Below are 12,145 nucleotides of genomic sequence, written 5' to 3' on the forward strand. Positions count from 1 at the left end.
AAGGGTCTGACTGACGTGACCCATACAAATCCTGAGAACCGGCTGAATGGAGGTCAATCATACCACTCCATTTATTCTTGATGGAGCACCACAGATTGCCAAGCGCAGCGTTCAGTTGATCTTTGATGCTCCTATATTCGACTGAAGGGAGCAACAGAGCAGAGCGCAACAGAGCAGAACGCATGATCGACCTCCTCCGCTCCATTCAGCCACTTCTTGGGATTGGTGAGGGACTCTGTAATTGAGCCGCCACTGATCAGAAAGTTCTGCCCTATCTCCTAGATAGGGGTTGACTTTTAAACCTGAGGAGATCCCTTTAAAGAATAGCTACATGAAGAAAGAGAAACAGCTTCTCATAGAGATGAACTAAAAGATTTGAAGGACTTTGATTCAGAAGCAGAGTTGATAGTCCATGGATGCCAAACCAAACCACTGCGAGCCACCAACTACCTGCAACATCACCAGCACCTCTTATGACTAGTAGGCATGTGTCACAACGCAAAGATGCTGCAATGCATACTAAACAGAAGGTAGTCGTAAGTTCGCTGTGGTCTGGTCCAAAGGCTATGGACTACTTTGTGACCAAGATGGTATGCTGTATCACACCGGTAACTCGCACGCCTTCTGAGTGCCGTCCTACTCACTGCGTTCACAGCTCTGCTTCTCCCAGTGTCAGGCCATCACAATGAACTGCCTCTTGCATCCTCACGTGGTTGGAGAGTCTCCACCTGGCTATAGGGAGGCACGGCCAGACTCTGCAGGAATTCAGTCTGCTGTGTCCTGCAGATTTTTGCTTCCCAAGCCTTACCAATGCCAGCAGGGTATATATTGGGCAGCTCCTCCCTCCACACCTTGCCAGAACATAGGCTCCCAGTTGCAGTCCATTTCTAGAAATTTGTCAAGGTGCATGTTCGTTTGGCTTCTCCTTTTACCGACTTGGCTTGCTCTTTTGTTTTGTCTGACCTCTCCGCTCCTGACCCCAGCTTCGTATTCTGATCCTGTGCTGTCCGGCCCGACCTCAGACTGTCTAACCACATCCCTCTTTTTGCCCTCTTTTCCTTGGGTTGCACCTCTGACCCTTTGGTCAGCTGCTGAACTGGGAACTGCCCTGGAGTGGCACCTGGTGACTTCCAAAATGGCCCAAACCTATCCTATCTTCACACCACCAGAGGCTCTAGGGAAGACCAGGTAGTCACACCTCTCCAGAATTAACCCTGCCAGTGGCACAGTAGATCCGCACCCACTGCCATCACATCCTTCAGCGATCTTCAGCTTGTGCCTCCAACTGTTGCAAAAAGGCCAATCCCCAACCCTCCCAATGAAAATCTAATTAAAGGGGCTCTCTTTTAAGAGTTGCTCTACAAGTCCCCCGGCATACAACCAGCTATGCATTTACAGCAGTCTCTCATGTAATACATAGACTGTTCTGGGTCCACTAGCCCTAGGGCTGCTGTTGTACATCATCCATAATCTCTGTGCCGAGTATTTTTGGCTCCATAGTGCTGCTGCTCGTTTTTATTATTTTGGAATGGATTGAGCTGATGAATTACAAGAAAAAAAGAAAAAGAAAGAAAAGTGCGATCCTCTTTTAGGAAAACATTTTATTTTGTGGCTAAATAAGTAACTAGAATATAAAAAGCCACTTGTGGTGGAGTTTCATTGAATGACATACAAGCGGGTCAGGGCGCTGGAGATAAGCGGCTCTCTGCTGTGATTTACTGCACCAATATTAATATTCCTTCATAGATAAATGATAGGTTTGCCCATTCTATGAGGTTTCTGGAAGCTTTGAACTCTATTTTAGCTATAAACAACTTTAATGGAGAAGTATTATTAAGATGCAAATTGCTCAGTTATGGAGATCACATCAAAAACACCAGGGTAAAGATTCGGTTGTGCAGACAGTAGACATTGACTATTTGTTTGCCGTGCGAACAACGATGATAGCAACTAGAGAAAAAAAAAAAAAAAAAATCTGTTCCCCTGCATTCCCAATCGATAATCTAATATGCATGGTCAGCATTGGGCCCTCTATAAAAACCTAAAGCTCAAACAACCGAGCTCCGTGATTCATACTTTTAAAAAGCAGAGTATATTCCTATATCCTCTTCAATAATATCAAAAAGGCTGTAGAGAAATTTTAAAATAACACAATTTCTAGCCATTATATCATTAGAGGGGAAAACGGGTGAAAAGTGCAGGAGACATCGATAATTTTCAGTTGTCTCTTAAGATAGTGGATAGAGACTACCCGTTATGATGTCTCCCATTTAAAAGCACACAGAGAAATGAAAGATTTCTGCTCTGTAGCAAATATTCAGAAGAAACAGCATCAGAATAGAGGACAATATACAGCGGTAGTAAGCAGTGTTGCTGTGAATCCAGCTCTAGGGTCAAATGAAACACATGCTAGAAAGTAGCACAGTTTAAGAGTCATTTTGCATCTCTCACTCTGTTCAACTCTCCCCCATTCCTGGCCATAGACTTCAATAGGCAGCTGTAAATTGATCCCTAAGTTAGTGTGCAGTTTGTGTCTAACAGTTTTTCAGAGTAAATGTCCAGTAAGAGGCAGGAGAGGGAGAGGAGAAGTGGCTCACAAATGGAGAAAAGAAAAAAAAAAAAAAAAAAACTTTATATCCTATAAGAAATCTTGCAGAGTTTTCTTACAGTAGCTTGTTCTATTGGTTGTCTACTAGTGATGTGCTTGGATAAGGCCCTATCCAAGCATGCTCGGGAGCTAACTGAGTGTCGTCAGCGTGCTCGAAAAATCCATTCGAGTCCCAGTGGCTGCATGTCTTGCAGCTGCATACCTGCATGTGTTGAGGCTGTCGAACAGCCGCGAGACATGCAGCCGCGGGGACTCAAACATTGGCTTCGGCATGCTCGAAAACTCTCAGCACCCGAGCCTGCTCGGATAACACCTTATCCGAACACAGTCAGCCATCACTAACCTCTACCAATCCCATCAATTTCCATAAAGACCTCCCATGTGCCAGAATTGGATCGGTGGGGAAAGCAGAGGTACATACAAAATTTTCGAATATTGTCAGTTGTTTATTTTTAAACTTGGATAACCCCTTTTATTGAGCGATTATATTTTTTTAACAAATTACATTGTAGTGTAATGGTTATCCTTCTAAAGTACGATATGAGATGTTATTAGATCCCACACGTTCTAAATAATAACGAGATGACTCTGCTGATAACGTCCCAATCTATACAGCAAAGCTGTACAGCAGTATACAATATTGCATAAGAACAAAAATTAATATTTTTTTAAATATATTGATTTTATAAATATAAAGAGGGAACTCTAAGACCTATTACTCTCCCCCCCCCCCCCCCCTTGGCTGTGGACTTTATAGTCTCCATTTCCACCGGACAAGTAGGCACTTGATTTCTAGGCTCGTGTCCAGTTGGTTACAATAAATCCATTGTGGACTCTTTTTAAAAACTTAAAAGAGTTAGTGGGATCTGCATCTGTGCGACAAGTTCGCCAAGTAAATAGAAGTGACCGATGCGTCTTGGCTTCGGTGAAGACGTTGGGAGAAACTTGGACGGGAAGTGATGGCTGTGATCGTGACGGTTTCTTCTCCCCTTTTCTTTCTTTTTTTGTGTTTGAAGTGGGTGGATTTTCTCTTTTTGCAAGCTATTCATTTAGTGAATCGCTGCACTCACATACGATTAATTACGCCCCCCCACGCCCCCCTTTCTTCGCTTTTATCTCGGTACATGTATTTCATAGGACCGGCTTTAAAAAGTCTCCGTCCAAAGTAGCTTTGAGCCACCCATTCTTGTAAAACAAATGACCTCCCGAATAAAACAAAAGCACCAGTAAACAGGAAAGAATGGTGGAGATTGTACTCTAATCTTAACAGCCCATCTGTACTAACAAGAATATCCCACGCCAACGCTCCTGGGTCATCTACAACGGCCCGTGGGCCTCTCTCTTCTGATAAATCCATAGCTATTTCGCTTTAATAAGTCGAGTTGAAAGACGACTGGGATTAGGGTCAATGTATCAAGGGATAGAACTATATACATGATCCGCACCAATGCCACGTACTGGTCGTACTCCAGTAGTGCAGAGCAAAGCACATTCACTTGAAGAGATCAAAGTTGCAGTACCTGAGAGTGGCCACTACAAATTGTGCGGAGCTGTGGCGTTACATCTCCCAACACTGGGCATGTCCGGCCCCCGAGGAGCCTGACAACAGCTGATTAGTGGAGAACAGATGATTACGTGTGTCAGAACCCCACCTATCCAATACTGATGATCTAACGTAATCCCGAACAACCCTTTGAAATTGGTCTTCTAAAGGAAGTGGCTTTCTCAAAAAGATGACCAGTATCCATAATATATGGTCGTACCCAGGTAGTCCAGCTCAGAGCACATTCACTTGAAAGAGATCAAAGCTTTAGTACCTTAGAGTGGCCACTACACCGTGTGTGGAGCTGTGGCGTTGCACCTCCCAACACTGAGCACGTCCGGCCCCCCGAGGATCCTGCCAACAGCTGACTATGTGTTAGTATTGGATTGGTGGGGTTCTAACGATCTAACGTAATCCTGAACAACCCCTGAAAATGGTCTTCTAAAGGAAGTGGCTTTCTCAAAAAGATAGCCAGTATGGTCGTACTCATGTACTCCAGCTCAGAGAACATACAGTGGAATGAGATTTAATCTGCAGTACCTAAGAGTGGCCACTACCCAGTGTATGGAGCTGTGGCATTATTCCTCCCAACACTGGGCATGTCCAGCCCCCGAGGGGCCTGTGAACAACTGATTAGTGGGCAACAGTTGATTATATGTGTCGGAACCCCAACAATCCAACATAGAAGATTTATTGTAATATTGTTGTCCTTGTACCACCCTTGTAGATTGGTTTTCTAAAGGAAGTGTCTTTCTCTAAAAAGATGGCGAGTAGGCATAATACATGGCAGAACCTAGAATAATGGTGTGGACTTCTTAAAGAATAGAAGGGGGTATAACAAAAATGACTGACTTCCTGCTCAGTTAGTGTAAAGTACAGCTGCAGTGTAAAGCATGGAGGGTAATAAAAAGTTAAAGCAAGAAATAGTGATACATTTCAGCCAACCTCAGACTCTAATCAGATAATTCATCTATGCTACAAACGAAAGGGAAAAAAAATAAATAAAAATCAACCGAATATGGGGTGAAAGCACACACAAAAAACACAGGTAGGTGCCAACTTACATTAAACATAATGGGGGGTTAGCAGGACTTAAAATTGGTGACCTTGGTTGTAATATTGGTCACCGCCATCAATCAGCTGATTGAAAAAGCCGTGGTGCACAGCAACTGGCAGAGCGCCATACATTATGTAGCGGCCATGGAGGGTACTGCAGCTCTTTAGCATTCAATTGAATGGAAGAAAAGTTGAACAGAGCTGTGCCAGAACTGGTGCACATCAACCAACCCCTTTAAATCAGCTGATCACAGGGGCGCGATGAGTCAGATCTCCACCAATTTGATATGGACGACCAGTCATAAAAATTAGACATCAATATTTTAGAGTTCTGGAATACACCTTTAAGACTACATTGAATTCTTAAGGAGTTCGACGTCCCCACTGGCAGCACTTACAGCCATTCCGCATCTGACCACTTGCTGTAGGCAGATATTACACCCAGTGCAATGGTAAAGTTGGCAGGCTCCAGCAAGTCGGTCACTTTGTCTTCATCCATACAAGTGTACAAAACCATGGAGCCATAAGCTGAGACTTTATCATCTTCGTGGGTCAGGCAAGTCCTGAAATACAGAAAAATTTAAAAAAAAATCAATTATAATAATATAATAAATTATGCAACCAGGTGATAACGATCATTATTTTCTTATGTAGGTGGAAACACAGTTATTAACTGAAACAAAAACAGTTGTGTAGGAGGCTTAAAACTGGGTGAGAAACAGAAACATTGCTACAAAAAGGTGAGGTTGTGGAAGACGGTCTCCTATCAAACACCACAGGAAGACTGAGCAGAGCAACAAGACACAAGGTAGTTATACTGCATCGGCAAGGTTTACCCCAGGAAAAAGACTTCAACTCAGACTGGGATGTCAAGATCTTTTGAAGACGAAAAAAAAAAAAAAAAAATTAAAAAAAAAAAAAAAAGGTCAACGATATTCATCGCAGGTCCTTACGGTTTCCATCTAAAAATAATTTGGATGTGTGTCACCACCCAGGTCAGAGAGTGAAGGGACTGCGTGCCCCAAGTTATCCTTTCATGGGGTCACCCCTACACATGGCTGAGCAGAGAAAGAGTAAAAGGTATGCCGCACTACGGTCCCCTCATTCTCAGGAACGGGAAGGTCAGACCCACTATGGCATACCTGTAGTATCCCTTTAACTCTTCATATTTGTTCATGATGGCTATGGGGGGAGTCACCCTTCAGCAAAGAGCATTCATACCCGGGAAATACTCATATCCCACAGTCCCCGTTTATAGGCCCTATTGGTGGTTTCGGGACCTCACCCGTCCTGAGTTACCTCCGAACACGGAGAGTGAATAAATCTTATCAGGGAAGGATGACTGGATTACAAGCTGCCTCCACCACAAGATTGCTAATTAGAAAGAGAAGGATTTAGTGCAGAAGATGGAAAAGCGGCTTGTTTCATACTTACAGGAAGACATGTGGAAAAGCCCGCTCCCAGATGCTATTTTGGGAAGCCCGGTTCCCTCCAGCAACATTGCCAAGGAACTGCAGGCCGCAGCGGAAGGCTGAGAAAGAGAAATTATTTCATTAAGGACATTTAAAAGGGAAGAAAAAAAGAAAAAAAAAAAATTTCTTTTAATCTGGCATCTGATAATCCAGAAAGGTTTATAATCTAGCACAAAACAGCAACATATTCTATATTTTCACAATATCAGAGATGAACTGAATTATCACAGCATGCACAGAACCCAGAGGTCACTAAAGGGAAAATACAATACATACATTAACACAAGGGGCTTTGAACAAAAAAACAAAAAAAAATACACTCTCCAACCAGAGATCGCTGCGGACAATCAGTGCCACAAAAGTCAGAGGAGAGGCCAAGGAGAAGGTCTCGTGAGCAAGTATGGAGACCAGTAGGGTACATAGGCAGCAGTATCAGGAATAGCTGGGTTTGGGTAGGTGAGAATGTGGATCTCTATTATTGGAAGGTCCTGTGTCTTTTTTTTTTTTAATAATCAGCCATCCCCTTTAGATAATATAGCAATGCAATAAACTATTAATGTAAACTGTAACTTGTCAAACTCTTTAGGATTGGATGGTTCCTTTTCATTAATATTCCGACAAAGACCCGCCCCCACCTCCTGTAGCGGGACAAAGACCCGCCCCCACTTCCTGTAGCGGGACAAAGACCCACCTGTTGTGAGCTCTCTTGATCCGACTTTTCAGGCAAGGCTCCCTCTGGTGGATACTCTGCTGGTAGTGGTGCTGGTCAACATGATGTTAACCCAACATGATGTTAACCCAACAGCTGCAGAGGATAACTGGAGGAGTGGTGGTAGTGACTGGGACTACATAAGCGAGCAGACTTCTCTCAGTGGCTGCCGGTGATACTCCTTTCTTTGCTTACTGAGGATTTCTGTCTCCTGCATGTTGTCAGCCAAGTGTCATTTGCTAAACCCTTTGCATCTGTTTTTGCCTTGCTGTCAGGGGTCAGCTTGCTCCCCCTGGGGCTGCTGGCTCCTGCCCTGTATTTTTGTATCCTGTGCTTGTTTGCTCAGTCTCCTGCTGTATTAGGCTGGTTTCACATTCGCGCTTTTTAAGCGCACGCACGGCCGGGGGTAGCTCCGCCCCCGAGCCGGCTCTCTGCCCGGCGTGCCCGCCCCTTCCTTGTAGCGCCGCCTCCTAGCGCACAGCGGCGCCTGCGATCGGCGCACCCTATCTTTAGCATAGGGTGCGCAGATCGTGCGCAGGCCGTGCGCTAGTTGCGCTTTGACCTGCGCTGCGCACTTTTGACGGTGCGCCGTGCGCGCCAAAATCCGAAAAGTTTGATTTTGGCGCGCACGGCGCACCGTCAAAAGTGCGAAGCGCAGGTCAAAGCGCAACTAGCGCACGGCCTGCGCACGATCTGCGCACCCTATGCTAAAGATAGGGTGCGCCGATCGCAGGCGCCGCTGTGCGCTAGGAGGCGGCGTTACAAGGAAGGGGCGGGCACGCCGGGCAGAGAGCCGGCTCGGGGGCGGAGCTACCCCCGGCCGTGCGTGCGCTTAAAAAGCGCGAATGTGAAACCAGCCTTAGCCTGTTGCTAGCCGCGAGTTCACGCCCGAGTGCTGATATAGTGGGGGCGAGGTTGTGCTAACCTCAGTATTTTTGTACATCAGTCGTGTTGGAATTGTTAGGGTTTTTGCGTGATTGCAGACAGGACAGGACAGAAAAGGCACTATCTAGTCAGTGTTGGCCCCATCATTTGCTCAGGCTTTTTTCTGTCTGTGTTTGTGTTTCATCTTGTCTCATCGACAATATATGTTTGGGGGCTGTCTATTCCTTTGGGGATCTGCTCCGGGGCAGTTTAGATTTTACCTTTCTGTCTTTAGGCTTGGTTAGTCCTCCGGCTGTGACGAGGCGTCTAGGGCAACGGAGGAACGCTCCACGGCTACTGCTAGTTGTGTTGTTAAGATCAGGGGTCTGCAATCCGCTGAGCGACCAACCTCTCTGGTGTTCTGGTGGCATAGCCTATTGCGCTCTCCTCCTTGGTGACCCATTCATAACACCCACCCCCACTTCCTGTAGTGGGACAAAGACCCGCCCCCACCTCCTGTAGCGGGACAAAGACCCGCCCCCACCTCTCCTGTAGCGTGACAAAGACTCGCCCCCCCACTTCCTGAAAGTAATCTCAGTCTCTCTGCTGCTAGACAGATGACTAAGCAACATTCAGTGGACATCAAGTTACAAAGGAAGGAGACACCCAAGAATTGAGAAATTGAAGGATTTTTTTTTTTCTGGGCGCAAGGCAAGAAAAAATTACATAAAACTGATTTTTCTTTCCATAGCATGAATGCCCAGGGACCATTTTATATTCAGTCCAGTACATGGACACATTTCTCTCCATTGCGTACGGTCGCTGCTCTAACCCCATCCCACAGCTCCAAAACCATGGAATATCTGTACATCTTGTAAACGTATCCCCCCACCACACCCTCGGTTCTTCATGTGCAATTTAATCTCTTTGTGGAAGCGGACAGATTTATTTTAATTTTAAAATTTCAAAAAAAAAAAAAAAAAAAATACAAGAAGCTAATTTTATCCTGCTGGTAAACCACAGCAACAATTATACGTGGAGCGGAGCCTGCACAGAGAGGGAATATGTAATTAATGGGCAATAATCCCATTAAAAACAAATTGGGCACAAAAAAACAAGACTACTACAAAACAAAACAAAAAAAAAAAATACAATATTATCGCAGACCCAATACTGGATGTAATAAATGCCTAACCATGTGAAAAACCATTAGGAAAAATAACTCATCGGCTCACATTCTACGAGGGCAGTTGGGATTGAATTGTGCCAGATTTATTAAAAGCGACACTATTTAAAGTGAACCTGTCAATTGCCATAAATGTACTCTGGTGTGATTGCCGCTGTTTTCCTGAATCCGGTGATGTTTTTCTTTTGTTCCTGCGCCTCTCCGTTCCTGAGATATGGCCCCTTCTTTCCTGTATATAAATCTAGTCTTGTTAGCCAACTGGGTGTGTTTCCTCAAGAAAACGCCTACGAGCAGACGCAGACCAAACCCTCTTGTAAAAAAAACAAAAAACAAAAACGGTCGATTCATATGCAGAAAAGGCCGTATCTCAGGAACCGAAAGGCACAGGAACATAAGGAAAACATCGCCGGATTCATGAGAACAGCGGCATTTACGCTAGATGACATTTTACAATGATCAGGCAGAACACTCAAAGCGCTCTGCCTAATCATTAAGAAAAGCGGGGAGCCATTCTGAATTTCTGTGAATGGCGGTGGGCAGTATAAATCCCCACAATCTACGAAGACACAATTCCAGACCTAGTATAAAATTACTAAAAGGCTCTACACATTTTCTTGCCAGGGGCAAACTTTTCCCTGATGGGGCCTTTTTTTTTTAGCACCTTCCCCACAAGGGGGTTGAACAGATTGGATTGGAGGGTCCATCTCGAAGCCACGAGGGCACCTGAATGGGCTTGGTGTGGACCCTTTGTTCTGCTAGTCCCATTTCGCCAGTAAATGCCCTGTGAGGACATCACCTAAACAGGTGAATACCAGCCTAAAGTTGTGGAGTTTTGAAGCAGATTTTGGAGCCGATTCTGCTCCGAAATCCACATTAATAACTCTCTTCAAATATGTGCACTTCCCACTGATTTTAATGGGAAAACCACCTTACTGCTCCTAGTAAAAAGACTCCCTAGGACAGCACCTCAGAGCCATAGAGACGCCTTAACAAAAAAGTTGCTACAGATATCAAACTTTTTTGGGTAGTCTTTCCCACTAGGTCAAGTTTTCCTGAACCAACTAGACCAGACGTGGGCAAAGTGCGACCTGCGGGGCACATGCAGCCCTTTGACTGTTCCGTTGAGGCCCACACAGACAGTCAAAGGGGTTTGCACAGTGGCGTCCCGCACCACGCAGGTGCCCTCTTGCCCAGCGTCTCACTTTCACTGGTATTTCTTTCCTCGGGTACAGATACTGATGAAACCATTGCTGGAACAGGAAGCAAATGGCCCCCCTCTTCCATCATTGAGCCTGTGAGTCAGAGTGCAGCAGGCGCGATGACGTCATTACAAAGCGCCAGCTGTGCCTCAGTACACAGCACAGATCAGAGCTACGGGGGAACAGGGAGAGACAAGTATTTTTATGTCATACGGCATATGGGCGACCCGTGTGAGAACATAATATTGAGTTTCAGGCAGGGGTGTGGACTCAATCCGCAACTCCGACTCAAAGTAGGCATCCATTTTCATAGAATGTTAAGAGTTGGAAGGAACCTCCAGGGTCATCGTGTCTGACCCCCTGAACAATGCAGAATTCACTAAACCATCTCAGCAGATGTCTGTCCAGCCTCTGTTTGAAGACTTCCATTGAAGGAGAACTCACCACCTCTCGTGGCAACCTGTTCCACTCATGAACTAGCTCCAGTTTTTTAATGTCTTTTTTATGTGTTGCCCAGAACTGGCCACAGTATTCCAGATGAGGCCTGACCAAGGAGGAGTAGAAGGGGGATAATTACTTCACGTGATCTAGACTCTATGCTTCTCTTAATATATCCTAGAACTGGGTTTGTCTTTTTTGCTGCTGCATCACACTGTTGACTCATGTGCAGTCTGTGATCTATTAGTATACCCAAGTCTTTTTCACACGTGCTGTTGCTTACTTCTATTCCTCCCATTCTGTAGATGTAATTTTCATTTTTCTTGCTCAGATGTAGACTTTTACATTTCTTCCTGCTAAACACCATTCTATTAGTCACTGCCCATTATTCAAGCTTATCTAGATCCTTCTGAATCCTTTCTCTGTCTTCTCTAGTGTTAGTTATTGCTCCTAGCACTGCATTGCCTGCAAAGTGGATAAGTTTACCTTCAGTTCCCTTACCTAGATCATTTATAAACATGTTGAACAACACTGGGGCCAGGACAGAGCCTTGTGGTATCCCAGTTGAAACACTCTTCTAATTGGATGGACAACCATTTATTACTACTCTTGAGTACGATCACTGAGCCATTTATGAATCCACCTAACCATAGCCTTCTCAATCTCATACTTGATCATGCTTTTCAGTTAGGATAGTATGAGATCCTTTATCAAATGCTTTGCCAAAGTTGAGATATACTATCTCTACTGCATTTCCCTGATCCACCCAGTCAGTGATTCCATCACAGAAAGAAATTAGATTATTCTGGCATGATTTGTTTGCTACAAACCCATGCTGGCTCTGGGGCATCATATTGTGTTGAAAGCTGTTGAACAATTGCCAGTACGATTTGCTGCTTTATATACATTTTTTAAAAAGCAGTGAATGTTAAGGTGAAGATTCGCTGCTACAGGTGAGAATACATATTACAATAAGCCCTATCGTATATTAAGTGATAAAAATTAATATAAAACAATAAGCAGAATTAATTTTATCCTGTCTCTCATGTGGCCCCTTGGAAAAAAAAAAA

The 12,145-nt window shown here is 44.6% G+C and overlaps 1 protein-coding gene across 1 annotated transcript in view; it reads right to left on the reverse strand.

The window, feature by feature from the left end:
- ATXN10 (ataxin 10) overlaps window positions 1–12,145 on the reverse strand; it is a 93,844-nt gene that overhangs the window by 67,450 nt on the left and 14,249 nt on the right. The window contains exons 4-5 of the mRNA XM_073567659.1: window positions 6,642–6,738; window positions 5,606–5,770 (exon numbers count right to left, since the gene is read on the reverse strand). Coding sequence (XP_073423760.1) covers window positions 5,606–5,770; window positions 6,642–6,738 — 262 coding nt within the window. The remainder of the gene's footprint in view (window positions 1–5,605; window positions 5,771–6,641; window positions 6,739–12,145) is intronic.

This window comes from Dendrobates tinctorius, unplaced genomic scaffold (assembly GCF_039654945.1).
Source record: "Dendrobates tinctorius isolate UK_male_01 unplaced genomic scaffold, ASM3965494v1 ptg000020l, whole genome shotgun sequence".
In the NCBI taxonomy this organism is placed as follows: Eukaryota; Metazoa; Chordata; class Amphibia; order Anura; family Dendrobatidae; genus Dendrobates; species Dendrobates tinctorius.